Below are 24,697 nucleotides of genomic sequence, written 5' to 3' on the forward strand. Positions count from 1 at the left end.
TTTTGAAAAAAGTTTTAAATTTTGAAATAAAAAAAATCTGAATTTTAGAAATAGATTTCAAAAATTTGCTTTTAAAACAGAGAGAAAAGATATTTTTGAATTTAAAGAGGAGAGAGAAAAACAATAAGATAGCACAAGATTTAAAATTTTTAGATCTAATGCTCCTTGTTTTCAAAAATTTTGGGGAAAAACACCAAGGGACACCAAACTTAAAAATTTTAAGATCAAGACACAAGGAAAACTCAAGAACACTTTGAAGACTCACGAGAACACAAGAACATGAAGGAAGAACACCAAACTTAAAATTTTTAGAAAACCAAACTAAAATTTTCGAAAAACACAGAAAAATCAACAAGAAAACACCAAACTTAAAGTTTGGCACAGAATTTAATAGAAAAATTATTTTTGAAAAAGATTTTAAAAAGAGTGTACCAAACTGCCACGGACTTAGACCAACGCTCTAGCCAATTGGGCAGTAAATGTAACACTTGTTTTGAAGAAGGATATTTGTAACCAAGAACTATAATAAGAGACTCTAAGCCAAAAAAGAAAATTTTCCTAATCTAAGAAACAAAATAAACCTTCAGTTGTTCAAACACGAACAATCTCTGGCAACGGCGCCAAAAACTTGGTGCACGAATTGTGAATCACACTTTTCACAACTCGTACCACTAACCAGCAAGTGCACTGGGTCGTCCAAGTAATACCTTACGTGAGTAAGGGTCGAATCCCACGGAGATTGTTGGTTCGAAGCAATCTATGGTTATCTTGCAATTCTTAGTCAGGAAGTCAATTATATTTATCAGTTGAATTGCGAATAAACAAGAGAGCATGGGTTAAAAGTTACTCGTTATGCAGTAATGGAGAATATGTTGGAGTTTTGGAGATGCTTTGTCTTCTGAATCTCTGCTTTCCTCTGTCCTCTGATTCACGCACGCACGTCCTTTTATGGCAAGCTGTGTGTTGGGGCATCACCGTTGTCAATGGTTACATCCCCTCCTCTTGTGAAAATGGTCCAAATGCTCTGTCACAGCACGGCTAATCATCTGAGGTTCCCGATCATGCTGGAATAGGATTCACCATCCTTTTGCGTCTGTCACTACGCCCAGCACTCGCGAGTTTGAAGCTCGTCACAGTCATTCAATCCTTGAATCCTACTTGGAATACCACAGATAAGGTTTAGACTTTCCGGATTCTCATGAATACCGCCGTCAATCTAGCTTATACCACGGAGATTCTGATTAAGGAATCTAAGAGATATTCATTCAGTCTGATGTAGAACGGAGGAGATTGTCAGACACACGTTCATTGATTGAGGAAGGTGATGAGTGTCACTGATCATCACCTTCTCCATAGTTAGGCGCGAATGGATATCTTAGACAGGAACACGCATGTTTGAATAGAAGACAAAAATACTTGCATTAATTCATCGAGACACAGCAGAGCTCCTCACCCCCAACAATGGAGTTTAGAGACTCATGCCGTCAAAGAGTACAAAGTTTAGGTCTAGAATGTCATGAGATCCAAAATAAGTCTCTAAAAGTTGTTTAAATACTAAACTAGTAGCCTAGGTTTACAAAAAGTGAGTAGACTATAACAGATGGTGCAGAGATCCACTTCTGGGGCCCACTTGGTGTGTGCTGGGGCTGAGACTTAAACATTTCACGTGCATAAGGCTGTTTTGAGTGTTTAACGCCAGGTTTGGATCCATTTCTGGCGTTGAACTCCAACTTTTAATCCTTTTCTGGCGCTGGACGCCAGAATTGGGTAGAAAACTGGTGTTGAACGCCAGTTTACGTCGTCTATCCTTGAGCAAAGTATGGACTATTATATATTGCTGGAAAGCCCTGGATGTCTACTTTCCAACACAATTAGAAGCATGCCATTTCGAGTTCTGTAGCTCCAGAAAATCCACTTTGAGTGCAGGGAGGTCAGAATCTAACAGCATCAGCAGTCCTTTTTCAACCTGAATCAGATTTTTGCTCAGCTTCCTCAATTTCAGCCAGAAAAATTCCTGAAATCACAGAAAAACACACAACTCATAGTAAAGTCCAGAAATATGAATTTTTCCTAAAAACTAATGGAAATAAACTAGAAACTAACTAGAATATCCTAAAAACTATATAAAATTTCCCCCAAAAAGCGTATAAAATATCCGCTCATCAGCAATTCAGGAGGATCTCCTTTTATGGTGTCCCAGATGTGTAAGCGTGCAATTCAAGCTTCACATTTTATGCTGCAGATGATACAGACTCCCTTATATGTTAAAGAGACTCAACCAGAGAGTGAAAATGGAAGTACAGAAATGCCACAAGTCATTGATAGTTGTGTAGAGGTTCTGTGTGATTGTGGTGAGGAGGGTCTTGCACTACGCATTGCCAAGTATATAACTAAGAAGTGTATATAATATAGAATAATCCTTGGTTGCTTCTTGAATCTTGATCAGGGTAGTTGGAAACCATCTTTTGTTTGTTATTGGTCTAAGCTTTACTAATCCATCATATGATGCTGCCTTAGAGCCAACAGTTCCAGTCTTTACATTTCTCTTTTCCGTAATCATGGGGTCAGTTTCTCTCTTACTCTTTCCTATATATTTCTGTATGTTTTTACAATTTTCCATACAATTTTTCAACTCATTCATGCAGCATATAAAAAGTGAACTTGCTAAGGTATGAAGGTGTGGCAAAAATTGAAGCATCACGTGGTTAACCTCATTCGCAAATTGAAACACTCCCCCTCTTGATTTAGCTAATTTGATTGCGTGTCCTGTTATTGGTGCAGGAGTATTGGTCTATTTAGAATTGCCAAGGTGCATTTTGGATACTTCTGATCCCTCAAAGCATGGTAGCAAACCAGATGACAGTTTAGCGATTGTCTGGAGGGATGAAGGGTTTGATGATACCGACCTGAATCATATCACACTCAAACAACTCCGACAGCTAGTAAAGTATGCTCTTATGATTACTTCACTTATTATGCTGCTATTATTCTTTTCCTAATTGTATCTCACATTTTTTTCTGATTTTTCTTTTCCCCACTTAGAAGTAGTTTTCAATCTATTTTCTCTTTTCTAATGTGTTTTTTCCATTTTATTTCAAGCTGGTAGCAAATGCAATCGAAGCCACGTTCTCAAAGGGAGATGCAATTGCAATTGACATGCAAATGACAGCCAGTGCTGTCATTATATATTTGGCCATTGTTCTCGCAGGATGTGGTGTAGTCTCAATAGCTGATAGCTTTGCACCAAAAGAAATTGCAACTTGCCTGCACATATCTAAGGCAAAGGGTACATTCACACAGGTAATCTTTACTGGCCTGCTGTTGATATAAAATCATTTGTGAGTCTTCATCTAATAATAGCATAAGCATTAAGAAGAGTTGATCCTTGAGTTTGTCAGCTTGAATTTGTTTTCAAGATTTCATATCTCGAGGTGGCAGAAAATTCCCTCTGTACAGGTAAAAAATTGCTGGCTTTATAGTTGTTGCAACATTGAAAGAATCATCTTTTGGTCTAAGCACTAGTATCCACAGGGTAAAGAATTTTGACTAATAATTTCTGAGGTATTATCATCCTTTGCATTCAATTTTTGAGTTTGTTTTTATCTTTTGAACTCGTTTGAGATGGAATAGATAGGAGTTTAAGGGAATTTGCTGATAAGTGGAGATATTATTAGGCATCAAAAACAGCATTGATTGTAAAAACAAGGTTTTCTATTCTGTAGATTAGAGTATTGGGTTTAAATGTGTGATTTACAAGCAGATTGAGAAATTGGAGAGATTGGTAAGGGAGGTAAGAGAAAAATAGTTGGATAAAGAGTTTTGCCATTCTATAACCTTCAAGTGAGTTTCACTTATTTCGGTTATTGTTTAGTTTTATCTTAAGTTAAACAACCAAGTTTCAAGCTTGTATATTTTTGTGTTTCAGTTATTATAATATTAGTTTGTTTATTTAGAATATTGTGATGCATGATTTGTCTTATTTGGGTCTTCAGTAACAGGAGATTACAAGAAATTATTGAAGAGGACAAGAGAGAGTTTCTTGTGTTAAAGAGTTGCTTGTGAAGTAATTGCTGAAGTTGAATACTATTGAGGTTGCAAGTGAAGCGAAGTTGCGGAGAAAAGTTGAAGATTAAGTTATTATAAGTACAATTGTTAGCTTTACATGTTTGGATTAATTTAGGATTTTTTGAATTTATATTTTATGGATTATGACTATGTAGAAATTTGTCAAATTCAACTTTTGAAATACATTGTTGCTATTTTTGTAAAACTTGTGGGATTGAGTTTAAATTTGTTGAAATATAATGGCATTTATTATTTTGTTGGTAGACACAAATTATTATTTAGAATATGAATATTTTTTGCAATACTTAATAAAAGAAAATTTTGATGTTGGAGAGATTATGACAGTTGAAAACAGTCACTAAATACAGGAAAAAACTGTCACTAAAAATATTATGATAGTTTAAATAGTCACTAAATATGTCTAAAAACTGTCATAAAAACTAGTAACTTAGTAACGGTTTCAAATTGTCGCTAAATTGTGACGGTTTAAAATAGTCATTAAATATAAGAAAAAACTATCACAAGATTTAGTAATTTAACGACAGTTTCAAAACATTGCAAAATATAGTACCTTTACAAGTGTTACAAATTAGTGACAGTTTTACATTTTAAAAACCATCGCAAACAATTTAGCGACACTCCTTACCAACGGTGGTCCAAAACCGTCACTATGTCAGCTGGCGACGCTCAAATCTGTGACACTTTTTTAACCGTCGCAAAACCATTTAGTGACAGTTAAAACCGTCACCAAGCATTTAAAAAAACCGTAACCAAAATGCTATTTTGTTGTAGTGTTATATATATTTTATGAATGAAAATCATGTGAAATTAAATAGTTAATAGTTAAAAATCGTTTAATAATTTAATAAATTTGACTAAATTATCATCTAATAGTTCTTAATTATTAATTTATATAAAGACAATTACATATAAATTAACACCATATTCGTCATGACATAAAGGTGACAATCTTTAAGGGGGAGCCTTGGTAATCTTGTGAACAATGCGTTAGCGGTTAATTGTTACCGTTTTTTATTACAAGTCCGGTTATTTTTTACTTAAAAACATAATGTCAACACATAAATAATTAACTAAATTTAGAATTAAAAAAAAGAATTTAGTACTAGAATAGATATTATTAAAAATCTAAGATAATAAATTAAATATCTACATAGTCCACGATACTATAGTAGGCATTTCACTTTTTTTAATTATTATATATCATTAATCACTAATATTACGAAGAAGCACACTTGCCTTACGTGGAGAATATGCTTCAATTCACTTTATAAGTTAGACTTCTCACTAGGCTCACATTATTCATACATACATAAATACACTAAAAGAATAAAAGAGATACAGTGTATTATGAAATTTTCATTTTCTAGTTTACTGTCCACCAACTCTCCTATTCAATATATGTTAATTCTTTTTTACGTAATCTCCTTATTTTTGTGGAAAATAGTGAACAATACATACATATAGTCCAATATAGTAGTGAGATATATGGGTGCCGATCCATTTTATTAGTGTTTTTCAACTTTTCAAAATTTTTTTCTCAATCTTTTCTTCTTTCTATGTTTTCAACTTTTCATTATTTAAAACACAATTTTTTGAGGGTTTTTAAAAATAAAATATTATTTTTAAAATAAATTATTTCAATATTATTTTTATACACATTTTTTTATAAAAAAAAGTCAGGTAAATCTATCCTAATTTTGGACAAAATCAAAATAGACCAACTCCAATTTAAATTGTAATTGAGTGAACCTATAGTTTAATCTTTTAAAATGTTGTCATGGTAATGAATTGACTAAATCGTGTTTGATACATTTTGATTTATTCACAATAAAAATAGAATAGTAAAAATACTAGTTAAAGTATGAAGGTAGAAGAAATTTTTTTTTTGAGTTAAATATATCAAACGAGAGAAAGTTTATAGTGATTAGAGTGTACAAGAAATAAATGGGTGGATTCAATCTGAATTAAAATTGAGCGATAATTCTTTTAATTTCAGCATAAAATTAGAAAAAGATCACCCGAATAATGCTAAAATCAGGAAAAATAACTCAATTTTTTTAAATCAGACTCTATCTGATTTACTTTAAATTTAAAAAAATATATTTTAGTAAATAATGTTAGAATTATTTTTTTAAAAAAAGTATTTTGTTTTACTTTATAAAATATTTTTGATCTAATAATCTAAAAATTTATTAGTATTTTTATTTATTTTTATTTTTTATTTACAGAAATACTACATTTGAATATCTCTCAAAATTGATTACGTGTCTCATTTTTTCTGTTGACCATACATAGAATTAATGGTGTGAAATTATTAATTTTGATTTTAATTTGACTGAATTTAATTTTGATAATTTCAATAAATTTTTTAAGATGATGAATTAAATATATTAAAAAAATATATTATTTTTATTCACTCTAATTTTATGTATAAAAAAATATTAGAGTGTCATTAAAATTTATTGTTTCTGACCATTACTTGGCCATCACTCAATTCATTTTGTATAATTTCTTTATTCCAGTAATCCAATAACATATTTATGATATACTTTTAAATATTAATATCTAATTAATAGTCAAAATTTAAATAATAAATTTTGATATCCTCTCATATTTCTATTCATGTATATCTAACTATTGACGTAGATCATCACAATTAGACAAGATGCGAGGCTTATTTAATTAATTAACATATGAAATAGAAAACCCAAATTAAAAAGAGATTTTTGTTACATCTTTATTATGAGTTTGTTATGAATAATAATGTTTTCTTTTATTACTTTTGCTTCTCATGAAGATTTATTAGCAATTTCATATGATGATGTCCTAATTTCTCTTTCTTTAAATATTTGGTTATGAGAACTAATAACTTAATTTTTACCACCATAAAGATCTGTCAAGATAACACATACACTATGTAGTCACTTAATATATCCCATATTATTCTTAATTTTATGACATATGCTTTTTTTCTGTGTTCATTGTCAATTTTTGCACAATAAAAAATTCAGAGACAAAGTCTTTTTAATCAACAATTTTTAATATTTTTTATTTTTTTAAATTTCTTGTCATAAAATTAAGATTCAATTGATAAAAAAAGATAAATATTCATTTAATTCTCAATTAGGACACACCTCACTTTCAGTCATCTCTTAATTTCAATTCTTGTCTTCTTCGTACTTTGCTCTCACACACACACACCCACCACCATCATTAGTTTCAGTCAGTCTTCTTCTCGCACTACTATATTCTATTCTCCGTGCAAAATCACTTTTCTATTTTTCAACTCAATTTTTTTTGCGCTACTTTTTATTTTACATTGTCACCGCCTGTTTTGTATAGCCTCATCGTCTTTTACTTTGTTTCTCATTGTCACTGTTACTGTTTTATTGTTACTGAAGTTCGCATCTTTTTAGATCTATTTTCAAAGCTCGTCTGTTTTTAAGTTCGTGTCTTCTAGATCCATTTTTTTCTTTTTTTATTAGATCTATTGCGGTAATATATTGATTAATTTTTCTTGTGCCTAAAGGTATTGTTTAGATCTATTATTTGAATATATATTATATATGATATTTAAATTTGTAAGTATGTTAATTTTGATGTTGACAAGTGATTATAGGTTTTTTTTCTTTCAAGTTTTTTCAGTTTAGTATCAAGTTAAAAATAGGGTTGATTCTCTTATTTTGAAATTATAAACTAAAATATATTGTGTGAATATGTGTTAGGTTTGTGATAACACAGGAAATAATTATCAACAGGGTCAAGGAAACAGGCGAAACGAAGCAGTACAAAGAAGAATGATATTTGACAAATATTATAATGGAATAAAGAATAGAGTGACAAATAAAAAACAAAGATAGTATATTATATATTAAATAAAATTTATATTAAGATATTGGATATGAATGATTGTATGATATAAATGGATTTTATTTTAACCTTCTGACTTCATATATATTTTTTACATAGGTATTAGCTATTTATTTAATGTATAAACACGTTCATGTATGAAATATTAATGGCAAAAAACTAGAAAAAACAATAAATGACTACCTTAACTAGAATTTGCTCATATTCTCTCTTTTTAATATAAGTAAAAAATATATATAAATATTTTCCTTTTATCAAATTTTTTTAAATAAGTGTAATGAGTCTATATGCATTTCCTGATTTCCCTACTTTAATAAATTGAGAAATGAGGAATGTATATAGATTATAGACTCATCACTCTTATATATATTATTAAAAAATAGAAAAAATTGATAAAAGAAAAAAATATTCCTTAATTTATTATGATTTTCAATTAGTTATTATATATATTTTATGAATGAAAATCATGTGAAATTAAATAGTTAATAGTTAAAAATTATTTAATAATTTAATAAATTTGACTAAATTATCATCTAATAGTTCTTAATTATTAATTTATATAAAGACAATTACATATAAATTAACACCATATTCGTCATGACATAAAGGTGACAATCTTTGAGGGGGAACCTTGGTAATCTTGTGAACAATGCATTAGCGGTTAATTGTTACTGTTTTTTATTACAAGTCCGGTTATTTTTCTACTTAAAAACATAATGTCAACACATAAATAATTAACTAAATTTAGAATAAAAAAAAGAATTTAGTGCTAGAATAGATATTATTAAAAATCTAAGATAATAAATTAAATATCTACATAGTCAATGATACTATAGTAGGCATTTCACTTTTTTTAATTATTATATATCATTAATCACTAATATTACGAAAAAGCACACTTGCCTTACGTGGAGAATATGCTTCAATTCACTTTATAAGTTAGACTTCTCACTAGGCTCACATTGTTCATACATACATAAATACACTAAAAGAATAAAAGAGATCCAGTGGATTCTAAAATTTTCATTTTTTAGTTTACTGTCCACCAACTCTCCTATTCAATATATGCTAATTCTTTTTAACGGAATCTCCTTATTTTTGTGAAAAATAGTGAAAAATAAATACATATAGTCTAATGTAGTAGTGAGATATATGGGTGCCAAACTGCCGATCCATTTTATTAGTGTTTTTCAACTTTTCAAAATTTTTTTCTCAATCTTTTCTTCTTTCTATGTTTTCAACTTTTCATTTAAAACACAATTTTTTGAGAATTTTTAAAAATAAAATATTATTTTTTTAAATAAATTATTTCAATATTATTTTTATACACATTTTTTTTAAAAAAAAAGTCAGGTAAACCTATCCTAATTTTGGACAAAATCAAAATAGACCAACTCCAATTTAAATTGTAATTGAATGAACATATAGTTTAATCTTTTAAAATGTTGTCATGGTAATGAATTGACTAAATCGTGTTTGATACATTTTGATTTATTCACAATAAAAATAAAATAGTAAAAATACTAGTTAAAGTATGAAGGTAGAAGAAAAAAATTTATGAGTTAAATATATCAAACGAGAGAAAGTTTATAGTGATTAGAGTGTACAAGAAATAAATGGGTAGGTTCAATCTGAATTAAAATTGAGCGATAATTCTTTTAATTTCAGCATAAAATCAGAAAAAAGATCACCTGAATAATACTAAAATCAGAAAAAGTAACTCAATTTTTTTGAATCAGAATGACTATATCTGATTTACTTTAAATTTAAAAAAATATATTTTAGTAAATAATGTTAGAATTATTTTTTAAAAAAGTATTTTGTTTTACTTTATAAAATATTTTTGATCTAATAATCTAAAAATTTATTAGTATTTTTATTTATTTTTATTTTTTATTTACAAAAATACTACATTTGAATATCTCTCAAAATTGATTGCGTGTCACATTTTTTCTGTTGACCATACATAGAATTAATGGTGTGAAATTATTAATTTTGATTTTAATTTGACTGAATTTAATTTTGATCATTTCAATAAATTTTTTAAGATGATGAATTAAATATATTAAAAAATATATTATTTTTATTCACTCTAATTTTATGTATAAAAAATGAGAGGGTCATTAAAATTTATTGTTTCTGACCATTACTTAGCCATCACTCAATTCATTTTGTGTAATTTCTTTATTTTAGCAATCCAATAACATATTTATGACATACTTTTAAATATTAATAGCTAATTAATAGTCAAAATTTAAATAATAAATTTTGATATCCTCTAACATTTCTATTCATGTATATCGAACTATTGACGTAGATCATCACAATTAGACAACATGCGAGGCTCATTTAATTAATTAACATATAAAATAGAAGACCCAAATTAAAAAGAGATTTTTGTTACATCTTTATTATGAGTTTGTTATGAATAATAATATTTTTTTATTACTTTTGCTTCTCATGAAGATTTATTAGCAATTTCATATGATGCTGTCCTAATTTGTCTTTTTTTTGAATATTTGGTTATGAGAGCTAACTTAACTTTTGCAACCATAAAGATCTGTCAAGGTAACACATACACTATGTAGTTACCTAATATATCCAATATTACTCTTAATTTTATGACATATGTTAATTTTTCTTTGTTCATTTTCAATTTTCACACAATAAAAAGTTGAGAGACAAAATTTTTTTAATCAACAATTTTTAATATTTTTTATTATTTTTAAATTTCTTGTCATAAAATTAAGATTCAATTAATAAAAAAAGATATATATCTTTTTAATTCTCAATTAGAATATACCTCATTTTCAGTCATCTCTTAATTTCAATTTTTGTCTTCTTCGTACTTAACTCTCACACATACACTCACCATCATCATCAATTTCACTCGGTCTTCTTCTCTCGCGCTACTATATTCTATTTTATGTGCAAAATCACTTTCCTGTGTTTTTCTGCTTAATTTTTTTTGTGCCACTTTTTGTTTACATGGTCACCGCCTATTTTGCATAGCTTCACCGTCTTTTACTTTGTTTCAGGTTGTCACTGTTACTATTTTATTGTTACTGAAGTTCGCATCTTTTCAGATCTATTTTCGAAGCTCGTCTATTTCTAAGTTTATGTCTTCCAGATCCATTCTCCTCTTTTTTTTTTTTTGTTAGATCTGTTGCGATGATATATTGATTAATTTTTCTCGTGCCTAAAGGTATTGTTTAGATCTATTGTTTGAATATATATTATATATGATATTTAAATTTGTAAGTATGTTAATTTTGATGTTGACCAGTGATGATAGGTTTTTTTTTTTTCAATTTTTTTCAGTTCAGTATCAAGTTAAAAATAGGGTTGATTCTCTTATTTTGAAATTCTAAACTAAAATATATTGTGTGAATGTGTGTTCGATTTGTGATAATACAGGAAAGAATTATCAACAGGGTCAAGGAAACAGGCGAAACGAAGGAAGAATGAGATGACTACTATTTCATCAATTTCTGGCACTGATAATAATAATGTTTTTCGAAAATGTTTCTTCTTCAGTTGCTGGCCCTAGGGATCATATAGAGGCTTCTATCATGCTCCCAATTAACAATAATAACGCTGGTGCTGAAATAATTTACATCAGTGACGAAGAACCAGATCTTGAATCATCATTGTCAGAGGTCAACATTAATTCTGCCCCTTCAATTTTATCAACAACGGAACAAACCAATCAACCTGCCTCAAATCTTTTAACATTACAAAGAAATTTGGGAATCAACACCGCCAACAACAACCACCAACAAGATGGTGTGTCACTCGATTTATCCTTACACCAGTTTGGCGGTGATGGTGGTGGCAGCTCTTCTACTATGGATGTCACCGATGGCGGCACTGGTGGTGGTGGTGGTGGAGGTGGAGATGGTCTCTTGATGAGGGTTTTCAACAATACTTCTACTAGGCGTATCATGCCTATGAAAAGAACTGCACCTGATTACGCTCACCGAGAGTTTACGGTGGGTGAGAGCTCAAGTGACGGTGGTGCTGCTGGTGGTTCTGTTGCTCAACCTATGGCAGCCCCCAAGCGCCGCCCCATCGCAAATGAAAATGAGGCTGTGCGCATTTCATCATCATCATCTAATACCTGCACTTGTACTCCTTCTCCCACTTGCCCTCTCCATGCTTCCACCAATAATAATATTACTTCATCTTCCAGGGAACAACGCCATGAAACTGCTAACAACAACAACAACCCCCAAAATGTTGTTCGTGTTCCTTCTAGTTTGTCGCCAATTTCTGAGATGCAACGAGCTCTTCAGTCTGGTAGCTTTCAAGTCCTTCAACCTACTACTACTACTCCTCCTCCTCCTCCTAACAACAACAACAACAACAACAACAACGCAACACATGGTATTCTGCAACTTGATGATGGTTCCTTTATTTACCCGCAACCTGTTTTTGATAGTAGCCACCACCACCAACTCCACCATGGCCATCAACGTTATTTCTCCTCTACTGACACTTCTCCATTCCGCCCAGCCTCAATCAATCACATGGAAAATCTTCCTCATCATCAGTACGCCGGTTCTTCGTCTTCGTCTCCTTCCCCTCTTCCTTGCAGCACTGTGATTAGGCCAAGGGCTATTCCCTCTGTGTCTCTCCCTCACCGAGTTGGAGGAAGTAATAGAGAATCTGACACCGGAAACAACTATTCTTCTGGAAGGGGAATAATCACTGTGACTCACAATCGTGGAAACTCATCATCATCATCAACACAGCTAGTGGAAAGCCTTGTACAAAACGCTGGTACCCCTTCTGCATTTCAGCACCTGTCGGACGCTGCTCTTGCATGGATTGGAAGGCTGAACTCTCACGACGCGACCTTGACGAGAATGTCATCATCTTCTACCACTGATAATACTCATCACAGGCCATTGCAAGCTTCTGCTATTGCTGAGGAGGCCTATAATTTGCCTACTTATTTTGCTGATGATTCAAGAAGGCTTAGAAGAGAGGTACATATATAATAATGAATGAATATTGTTGTTTCAGTAATCTATCGAGTCGCTCTATTTATTATTTGTTCATTTATTGAATTGCTCTTTAATTACAACAGAGCCGCAGTGCCATTCAACATCTGCCTAATGGAGACTCCGTTCGACTCGAGGTACGTTGGTTAGTTAGGGTTTTATGTATGATTAACACTATTCATACCAATTGAAGATGTTTTATGCGAGAAAACGTCCATGTGACCAATTACAATATAAGTTAAGTTAATCTTTTTATTTTTAATAATTTTAGAATTCGAAAAATTAGAGTAGTGAGAATTTTTTTTTTGTAATAAATTTATTTTTAAACATTGAAATTGACTGCACTTCTAGTTAGTTTTTTAGCAAAATTCTTATAAAAAATATTAAAAATCAACACTTTTCAACCAACAAATTAGCTAATAATTAAACATTAAAAAGAAATACAAAAAAATTTAAAAATAATTAAAATATCTAAAATATAAATAAAAATAATATTTAAAAGTTAAAAAATAACTAATTTAAAAGATAAAATTTAGGATTTAAGATTTAGAATATAAAATTTAGATTTTAGAGTGATTACTTGTACGGCCAACAATGGTATTTGGCAGCTGATGATGTTGGTAAAATTGTATGTTAGGGAGAAGGAGAAATTGACTAAAAAAATGGTATATAATCGAGTTTTTCTGTATATTGGCTGAAATTGACATATTAATTGTTAATCCTTTAGTATTGATATTTAACTATTATCTTTATAAAAAAGATATTTTTATATCAATAATTACTAATTTTTTAAAATTTTAAATACCTATATTATCATTAATTTAATTTAGGATAAATTAGATAAATAAATTAATTGGAGGACAAAATTACATAGATCTTCTAGAACAAAAAATGTTACCTGCATATCTTTATACACAATTTTATGTAAATCAAATTGATTAAAGTCGATTTAGTCATTTTAGTGGTAAATCAAATTAAGTAGATTCGAACTACTAGATATATGAATAAATTGAATGTATTAGTTTCGATTTAATAGATTTTGAAATTCATCCATAGTAAATCGAAATTATTGACTTTGAATTACATATATGGTATGTGCCCATAATAATTCGAATTGAATGGATTCGAATTGGACTATAGTGATTTGCCCTTGAATTTACCAATGTATATGTCTTGTATATAGGAGCTTTTAATCCTTGATTACTCCAACTTGCTTGCCAGCATTGAGGAGGAGGAGGATGCGAATTTGCCGCAATATGAGGTGAAAGCTATAAATGAATTGAGCTTATATTAGTTTGTGCTTTTGTAATACAAACAACTTTACTTGTTGGCTGGACATCGATTACAATTTGCAAAAAGTGATTTTGATAAGAACTTAGTTATCAAATGAATTACGTTCTTTATTTGAAAGCTTTTATGATAAGATAGATTTTGTTTAGATATTATTGATAAAAGTTACTATTACATTTAATATTATTAAAACATACAATATATTTGAAAGATCATATAGTATTAAGTTAAAAAACTTAATTAGAAGTAGGCCAAAGTCCATTTTTGCTTGAAATCACTATTACTTTCAATGACTTAATAGAAATTATTGTTTGGTGATCTAAATCCACATTGTCATAATGTTAGACCATAAAGAACGAAAAAATCGTAGAAGAATACTTGAACTTATGAGTATATGTATGAATGAAGAATTGGGGTTTAGAAGTTAACTTGAGTACTTGATTTTGTCTAGAGGTAGTTTTCCAATTTTCATTCAATAAAAGTTTCTTGTATTTTTGTTAATTAGTGTTGAACAACAGCGTATTCCCATGGATAAGAATTGTAAAAACGGCTATAGTATGGAGATTGAACCCTAAAATGACTTTATATTTGATTTTATTTTTATATCATTTGATTACTATTTACTATCAAACCATTGAATTTGCAGCCTCTGGCAGACGGGCAGCGAGTGACGAACCCTGATTTAAGACTGACGGAAACTGAGGTTGCAGCATGTATTGGGCGGGAAATTTTCCAAACTGTTGATGAGCAGCCTCAGAACATTGATGCATGCGGCATATGTCAAGTGAGAGTGACACCAACTGCGTTACATTCTTTACAAAAGCTCACTCATTAAATAAATCTTTTATAGGTATAAATACATGTTAATTACCTAATCTATATTAAAAATATATAATTTTAAAATAAATTGATTTGTGTTTCATAATTTTTTAAAAATAATTTTAACAGAAAGTAACTAATTATCACTTGTCTCTCCCAAAATCAAAATAATTTTCACAATTATATGTGCAAAGTGCGTATCGATTTGTGATCTATATATCTACCTCTTGATTTATTATTATTTAATAACATAGAATTTCTGTAACCATTTTCAGGAGGACTATGTTCACGGTGAAGAGCTTGGGAGATTGGATTGTGCGCACAGATATCACCTTTCTTGCATCAGGCAGTGGTTGCTCATCAAGAACAGATGCCCCGTTTGCAAGAAAATGGCTCTCACCATCATAGACTTGAGGATGACGAGGAACATGCCATGAGTTTATGAAATTATATCAAATCAATCTTAAATAGAAGAATTTCAGTGTCTTAAGTTCTTCTGTTAATTAGATTTTAATTTGATCTAATTTTATAAATTTATCATGCTAATAATAGTCAATTTAGATTCTTATATATTTGTTGTAATATCACTTAATGTGCCATATTAATAAATTTTGGCGCTGTCAATAAAGAAAATGGCAGAAGAACTAATGTGATTAATTTAAAATCTTTGATGGACAAATTTGATTAAAAAATCTTTTGAAAATTAATTTAGAGAGCAAATAATCTTTCAAAGACAAATTTAACTATTTATCCATTTTTATTTTGTTAGGAGATGATGATAATTCAAGCATCCTTCCATCAACTACACAACACATATTTATAATTTATTTTCTACATCATTTTTCAAATTGCAACCCATCCTTCCTTCTCCATACCTCTATTAACACTATTATTATATAAACTAGTATTTTTATCCGTAATAACATTACGGAAATAGAAATATTTTAAAATTACGTCAATTCTGATATTATAAATTATGACACCAAAAATTTATAGCATTAAACTATTTTTATAAAAAGGTCATAAAGAACAAAAGTCTTCGTCGGTTAAGAAGACCAAAGTCTCCATAGATAAAATAAATAAATAATAAATTTTTTAGTTATTATTTTTATATAAAAGAGTTTAATTTTTTACTAATAATTAATGTTAATATTCATTATCTAAAATTTGAAAGAACTTAACATGGATATTTTTATATTTGATTAGGTGTTAAGTCTGTTACACAAATAAAAATAATTAATTTTTATGTTTGCTATTTAAAAATAATATTTTTTCTATATATATAATTAGATATTAGTGTAAAAAAATTATATTGATAGTTATAAAATTAACTCGAATTTATTTTATTTTTTAAAACAATTAAAAATCTTGATTCTATCTTTTAATCACAACATTAGTATTTTTTTTAAATTATATCTAATAAATACTTGAAGGAAAAGAAGTGAAAATATAGATTACAAAGATAAGCAGTAAAAATTGAAAACTAAATAAAATATATGCATATAATAATATTTTTTATTTAAATTATATTATGTTGTTAGTTTTATTTTTTGTAGAATAGAAAGGTAGAGAAAAATAGAGAATGAGAGAAAAGAAAGAGAAAGATAAAAAAGAAGAATGAGAGAGGAAATTTGTTAATTTTGGAATCTAAGAAAAAATTTTATTTTAATTATAACGAAAAATATTTGGTGATATTTTTTTATTTGTCAAAATTACTAATATAAAATATAAATTATAAATTATATATAGAGTGGAAATGATAGAGAGAAATAAGAAAAAAATAGAAAGGTAGATAAGGGAATATAAGAAGGAGGTTTACTAATTTTAAAAGAAAATATTTTTTCTAAATTTTAATAAAATAGTGTCATGTAACACATTTTAGTTATTAAATTAGTTAGTAATATATAAATATAATATATAATATAACTATATTTTAATTAAATTTGAATGTAATTAGAGAATACCATGTACTATATTTTGATTATCAAATTTGTAATTAATCATTGATGATAATATATACAAAAGAGATAGAGTGAGTGAAATAATGAGAGAGATAGAAAAAGGGAGAGAGAGGAGTGAATAACTCTTTAATTTTGGAGAAAAATATTTGATTTCAAATTTTCAATTACAATGAGCGAGTGACATGTAGCACATTTTATTAATTGTAAAATTGCTAATTTTACAACCAAAATATGCCACATATTAAAAAAAATTGGTAATCTTGTGAACAATCCGTTGGCGGCTAATTGTTACCTTTTCCTTATTATAAGTCCTGTTATTTTTCCGCTTAAAAATATGATGTCAATACAAAAATAATTAACTAAATTTAGAGTCAAAAATAAGAATTTAATATTAGAATAGATATTACATCAGAATTTAAGATAATAAATTAAATATTTACATAGTCCACGATATCATAATAGGTATTTCACTTTTTTTAATTATTATATATCATTAATCACTAATATTACGAAGAAGCACTTGCCATACGTGGAGGATATGCTTCAATTCACTCTATAAATTAGATTTTTCACTAGGTTTACATTGTTCATACATACATAGATCCACTAAAAGAGTAAGAGAGATTCAGTGTATTGACGAAAAAGTTCTTGAAATTTTTATTTTTTGATTTACTGTCCACCAATTCTCCTACTCGGTATATGTTAATTCTCTTTCATGTAGTCTCTTTACTTTTGTAAAAAATAGTGAACGAGATATACATATATTCCAATGTAGTAAGATATATGAATGCTGATTCTTTTCATTAGTGTTTTTCAATTTTTTAATTTTTTAATTTTTTTTAATTTTTCTTTTTTCTTGATATATATATATATTCTCAATTTTTCATTTGTGTTTTCAATTTTTCAATATTTTTTATCTTTATTAAAATAGATTAACTTTTTATTCAAGACACAATTTTTTGAAAATTTTTTAAAATAAAATAAAATATTATTTTTCAAAACAAATTATTTTAATATTATTTTTATAGTCATGTATTTTTTGGATAAAAAAAATCAGCCCAACCTATCAAAATTTTGGACAAAATTGAAATGGACCAACTCTAATTTAAGTTATAATAAAGTGAACCTGTAATTTAATCTCTTAAAATTTTATCATGTTAATGAATTAACTAGAATTCTATTTGATGCATTTTGATTCATTTACAACAAAAGTAAAACAAAAATAAAATAATGAAAATACAAGTTGAAGGATAAAATTAGAAGAAAAAATTTGATAGGTTAAATATATCAAATGAGAGAAATTTTATAATGATTAGAGTACGCAAGAATTAGGTGATATGAGTCCAATTTGAATTAAAATTGAGCGGTGATTTTTCTTATTCCAGTATAAAATCGAAAGAGAAACACCTGAAAAAAATTAAAATAAGAAAAAGTTAACTCGATTTTTTTGAATTGAGATGACTCTATCTGATATTCTAATTTTGTTAAAAAAATATATTTTAGTAAATAATGTTAGAATTATTTTTTTTAAAGTATTTTATTTTATTTATTTAAAAATATTTTTTGATCTAATAATTTATGTAACACCCTCGTTATCTGAAGTCACGCTTCTGGTTGCGCTACTCTGATAGCAAGAAGTATTATGACTACTTTACATACTTAATATTAAAATAGGAGCCTGTGACTCGACACTGTATTGCTGATTTCTTTGAAAAACCAGAAATAAATACTTTATCTTAAGAAAAATACAAGCAGACATAAATTCATATACAAGACTCCTTACATAAGAACTCAATATATTATACATATAAAACATACAATTCCTATCCCTCTTACAAACTTGTAATAACAAAGACGAGCGAGGGAAGAAAATAATCTAATTAATACAACAGCATGTAAACCAAACGCAGTATAACTCTTCTTAATACTTCTTCATCCGGTTCCTAAAAAGGTAAAACTATAAGGGGGGTGAGAACCTAACCACACGGTCTCACCATGAAATTTCAAAGTTGTCATAAGAAGATATTTAATAAGAAAACTGTTCTCAAGCTCAGTGATTATCATTGCCTTATGAATCTTTTAAAACTCATAGGAAATCGTTCAAAACTTTTTCAAAAAAACAATGTTTAATCTTTCAGAAATCCAAAACCTTTTCTTTCTTATAAGAAAATCTCAATCAGAAACCAACCACGCAATCAAACAACACAGTTATTAATTTAGCACCAAATTTCATTCTCAAATGTAGCACGCCAGGACAAACACAAGCAAGACAGACAAGGAAAGCACAAGTAGGTAGCAGTTACAGCAAATAGTTCAAGTAGCAGTTAAGAACAGTTTAGCAATTAGGCAAACCAAAACAAGTTCAAACCCAAGCAAAGCATACAAATGCATATGATGCATGCCTGTCCTATGGCTGATGAGGCTCATCTGTCGGTTATCCAGCCAACTCGACAAGTCTGAATTGTCCTTAGACTGTCCCCCGATGTGCATCCCCAAAAGTCTATGCATAGCTTTTTCTTAAATAATCAATATTGCTCAATGGGGGTAACATTCCCGGGAATTTATATAGTGTCCGGTCACACTTACGTTGTAGGGTCAACAGAGTATCGAGTTTTCAACCTGGTACACGTGGTGGCAAGCCATGGTACTTTATCTAGGAAACCTCGTATCTCAGATAATTCAAATTCATAAACCAAATGAATAATTCAAAGTTCATATCTCAACATTCTCAATATCATAATCATTCATCAATCCAAACCTCATTTCCAAATTCATTCAAAAACCATATTTCAAAGAAAATCCTCATCATCCTTCTTTCCATTCCGTCCGTTAACAATCCCAATTCAAAATGTAATTCTTTCTTTAATAAATAAATCAATCTTAAAACATATAAGGTTTAAAAACAAATCTTTTTAATTAATTACTTCAAATAAAACTTTCAATTTTATAAAATTTCGACAGCATCTCCTCTAAAACTTGGGCACTGCCACCCTTTTCGAGTCCCAACCAAACCAAACCAAACCAAACTCCTGTTAATCAGTCAAATCACTTCCAATAACCATTATGACAACAACACTCAATCCAAGGAAATTGCAAAATCCAAAATTATTCAATCAACCAATCCTATAATTCGCAATCTAAATCAACCTCATTCAACAGCATTAATCAATAATTAAGAATTCTCAGTTTTCTCAAACAATTTCAAACCAAATTGTCCCTCAAACCCTATTCGAACCATTTCTAAAATAGTAAATTATTCTCAATAAACAAACTGTTTTCAAATATCAAGTCCTTTCCAAATTTGTTTTAAAATCAAATTCCGATATCAAATCGGGTTCAATTATCAAACCAAACATCAATACTAAACCTTTCCTAGAATCGAATCGTTTCAAAAATTAAACTAAATGCCATTATTAAATCTCTCCCATTAATTCAAGGAAAACCACTTTAACAACATCATTCAACTAATCAGAATATTCAACTTTCTCAATCGATCCATCTATCAATCAAACTAATAATCTTATTCATCCAAAACAACTCTATTCAGTTCATAAGACTCAGGAAATCACCAAAGATATATTTTACGCATTAATATCGATTTATAACAACTCTGAAAAATAAAACAAATTTAAGAAAAACACCGCTATCTCAGTTAGCTGAGTCCGCGAAATTTATTGTGATAATTCCCTTTCCTTTTAATTCATAGCAACAGTAACAACAATAACCCCCCACGGAAACAGCAATAGCCCCGACGCCTCTTATATCAGCCGTGTTAATATAAATTGCAACTACAGTGACTGAAACAGTTTTAAGAAACCCAAGACAAGGACATATATCAGAAATCGAATCAGAACAAGCATGTCAAAGATAGTAAAACATGTAAATGGCCTAGAATTGAAAAAGATATCCAACCAGAATCATTAGGAAAGGCTCCGGTGTCGGCTCCTAGCGGCAGAAGAACAGAAATCAAAGACATGTGCATCCGTCCTAATGGCAGTAACACCACTCCAATCGGTAAGGCAGCAGGGACACCAACAAAATTAGAACAGCGGAGCAAAATAGAAATGAAATAGATTCAGGAAAGGAAGAAGCAGTTACCGATAAATCTGGCCCGATTCCGACGATGGCGTACAGTTGAATAACTTGCAACAACCAAAACCCCAAAAGACAGAGGCTTCAGTTGTGGTCTCCGACAGTCTGAACGACAGCGGCGGCTTCGCGGACGGCGATTGGGCACAGCAACGTGAGCAGCGCCGCCTTCTTCTCCCTCCGTCTTCCTCCTTCTATGCGTCTGCTCCTCGTGCGCGTTCTTGTTGGCGGTAGTGAAGAGAGATGCGACGGCGGTGGAAGTTGGCGTCGCGGACAGGAGCAGCAGAGGCGATGCATGGACGTCGATGAGGGTGGCTGCTGCGACGCTCGCTCTCTCACCCGTGGGCTCTTTCTCTCCGCGACTCTGCTTCGACAGCGGCTACCAGAAGCTCTGGTCTTCCCCCGCGACGGCGGCGATAGTGATTCGGGATGAGGGCGACGGCGGCGGCGACAGCAAGAGCGAGGCGGCCTCTCTCTGTCTTTCCAATCGCAGCCTCTCTCTCTCCCTCTCAATGACTCGACGGCGACGGCGGCTTCCAGCCCCACCGACGCCGTCCCCTTTCCTTCCCCCTCTTGTTCTCAGCTTTCCCTTCCTTCCGTGCCCCCCTTCTTCTTTCTTTCCCTTTCTTTTGTTTCTTTCTGCTTCTTTCTGCTGTAGGTTAGCTTAGGAAAGCAAAAGTGAATGGCGGCTAGAGTTAATTTAGGGGGTTAGGGTTAATTTGGTTAAAATTAGGGTTTGTATTTAATTTAAGAAAATTTGTCTTTAATAATTTTAATCAAATTAGGATATGTTTTATTAATTTTAAATTTAATTTAATCATTAAAATTACTTTAGAAATATTATTTAATTATCAATTTGCTAATTAACATTTAATTAGGTATTCTAATTTAAAATTAGAAATAATATAATTAATTTTCTCTGTCTATAAAAATTAGAGTATTAAATTTTAAAATTTCAATTATTTAACTAAATCGTATGAAATTCTTATTCTTTTTTAACTGTTAAGTTGTATAATTTAAATATATAAAATTATTCAATAATTATAAGATTAAGTAAAATTTTTAATTTAATTGTCAAAATTTGATTTAATTACTTCTAATAAAATAATTTTTAAAATAAATTGAAATTAACTCATAATAATATTTTTTTGAAAATTATGGGTCTTACAATTTATAAACCCATTAATATTTTTTTATTTTTTATTTACAGATTATTACATCTGAACATCTCTCAATATTGATTATACTACAAAAAAAAAGGCCTATGGTTATGGTAAAAAATCGTGACCATAGCTAGTAAAAAGGGTGACCATAGATCTATAGTCACGGTTTTGGATCTATGGTCACGGTTTTTTTATCTATGGTCACGGTTTCAATTTTTAAATTCTGACACTTTAGGCCACGTTTTTTCACCGTAACCATAGGTTAATCTATGGTCACGCGTAAAAATTGTGACCATAGCCTTATCTATGGTCACGGTAGCCTCTATAGTCACCCTTCCTTAAAACAGTGACCATAACCTTATTTATGGTCATGGTTTTCACCATGACCATAGACTCTATGGTTACCCCTCCTTAAAATCGTGACCATAGCTCTATGGTCACCCCACTTAAAACTGTGACCATAGTCCTATCTATGCTCACCATTTTCACCGTGACTATAACCTCTATAGTCACCCCACTTTAAAACCGTGACCATAGTCCTATTCGTGACCATAGCCTCTATGGTTACCCCTCCTTAAAACCGTGATCATAGCCTTATCTATGGTCACGGTGACTTATCTATGGTCACCCCACCTTAAAACCGTGACCATAGCCTTATCTATGGTCATGGTTTTTACCGTGACCATAGCCTATTTTGTTTTATGAGATTTAATTTTATTTTTTAAAGCATAATCACATCCCAAAATGATGATAATCACAAAATAAATCTAAAAATAAAAAATAATAATCAACAATTAAGATAAGTTGTGATTAAAGTAACCAACTAACATATCAATAAAATCAATAAAATTATATATAAATTAAGTTATAAGTAATAACATTTTTAGATCTATACTACTATATAGTATAAGTAATTCAGCTCCATATGCATTGGGCTGGTCTTAGTCTAATATTATATAATGGGTGCGTGAGTGTGTTGATTGATGGTGTTAAGGTTGTCTATGCATGCACTCGGGAGACCTTGACTGTCTGTAAATGATTTTACCAAACTTCCTCATTGTAACTTTCTGACCTTCCTGGATCATCTTCTCTTTACTCTTTCTTCAAAACTGTTCCATCCTATGGTACCATTCTGCCACAAGATTGCTGCCAGCCTCTTCTTGTTAGGCCTCAAAATGGGAACATGATCGCCACCATAGTAGCTTTTGAATCCAAACACCATTGTTGAGATTTGGCTACCAGAGTCTGTCATGGAAAATACATCAGCAGTTGCACATGCAATAAAGTCCAAAGCAGCAAGCTAAGCTGCATTAACATCAAACCTTCATGGTTAAGTATTAGTAATCATGCTTCAACTGAATTTGAAAATTATTAACATGAATATTTATTACCTGAGAAGAAAATTTCTTAAAAGGTTCAAGTTCATTGGGAGCAACCGAGCAAGGAAATCTTCCTTTGTAATAACATTGGGATAGAGCCTGGTGAAGGGATTCATTCTTGAATCTGCTCCATAAATACCAGAACCAGCCAAGTAAACGTAGGTTCCGCGCTTAAAACCAAGGCCTGCTAGCACAAGTGATGCTTCTTCTGGTGTCAATGGACATCTTCCCATTTTCCTCAAAACCATTGGAGATATAGGGCTACAACATCAATCAGTAGTATATATATATATATATATGTCACAATACAAGGGCATGTATCAAAACAATTTTTTAAAAAGCATATTGCAGAAACAATCATACCTTGTTGAATTCTTCAAGCGCTCAACAAGAAGAGGAAAATGGCTTTCTCTATAGGCTTGAAGTTTCCTTCTCTCACTCTCACCACCTCCAAACTCACAAAGGGAATAGGCAACCATATCAACTTCAAATCTCAAGTGCAGTGCAAGATACTTGATTGACCCTTTGGCAAAATCATGATCTTTCTTCTTGTCAATGAACTTCCCTAGCAACTGAGTGTCTAACATGCTTCGCGAAGCACTATGCTTTCTAATCCTTCTTACCAATAGCGCACCAACTTCTTGAATTTTCAGAACAAACTTCAAAGCATGGAAATTGCATTTGCTCGAAACATGCAAATAAACTCAACAACTGTTTCTCAACAAAACCAATTTGGCAAGCACAGGAAATAGCATTGACATGAATTATTTATTGCAGAAGTATTTAACTCACTTGGGGTATATCTCCATTCTTCCTTTCAAAATTAAAGCTCAATGATATGTTCAGCAACAATTCAACATAAGACAACAAATTCATCTCAAATCATAATTTACGACAACAAATTCAACTATGATAGTTTTCAAATCCCTAGTTTTATCAAATTTAACAAATTCAACTATATTTTTATCAAATTTTTTGAAAATTCTCTTGGTTTTACTTTAAATAATTACCTCTTTTAAAATTTCTAAACTCAA

At 30.2% G+C, this 24,697-nt stretch overlaps 1 protein-coding gene and 1 pseudogene across 1 annotated transcript; one reads left to right on the forward strand and one right to left on the reverse strand.

Moving 5' to 3' along the window:
* Positions 1-11,465: 11,465 nt before the first annotated feature.
* On the forward strand, positions 11,466-15,508 carry LOC107640061 (uncharacterized). Its single transcript, XM_021122957.2, has 5 exons — positions 11,466-12,947; positions 13,049-13,099; positions 14,146-14,223; positions 14,899-15,036; positions 15,347-15,508. The coding sequence occupies exons 1-5, from the start codon at positions 11,466-11,468 to the stop codon at positions 15,506-15,508; spliced, it is 1,911 nt and encodes a 636-aa protein (XP_020978616.1).
* A 7,765-nt stretch (positions 15,509-23,273) lies between these two features.
* LOC148563308 (O-fucosyltransferase 8-like) lies at positions 23,274-24,472 on the reverse strand (annotated as a pseudogene).
* Positions 24,473-24,697: the final 225 nt, after the last annotated feature.

This window comes from Arachis ipaensis, chromosome B5 (assembly GCF_059453495.1).
Source record: "Arachis ipaensis isolate K30076 ecotype BB chromosome B5, ASM5945349v1, whole genome shotgun sequence".
Lineage (NCBI taxonomy): Eukaryota > Viridiplantae > Streptophyta > Magnoliopsida > Fabales > Fabaceae > Arachis > Arachis ipaensis.

Bases quoted from the DNA above. Each gene is read 5' to 3' on its own strand.
- LOC107640061 (XM_021122957.2), top strand. From the start codon at position 11,466: ATGTTTTTCGAAAATGTTTCTTCTTCAGTTGCTGGCCCTAGGGATCAT. The intron at 12,948-13,048 runs GTACATATATAA...TAATTACAACAG, and splicing joins CAAGAAGGCTTAGAAGAGAG to AGCCGCAGTGCCATTCAACA. The intron at 15,037-15,346 runs GTGAGAGTGACA...AACCATTTTCAG, and splicing joins ATGCATGCGGCATATGTCAA to GAGGACTATGTTCACGGTGA.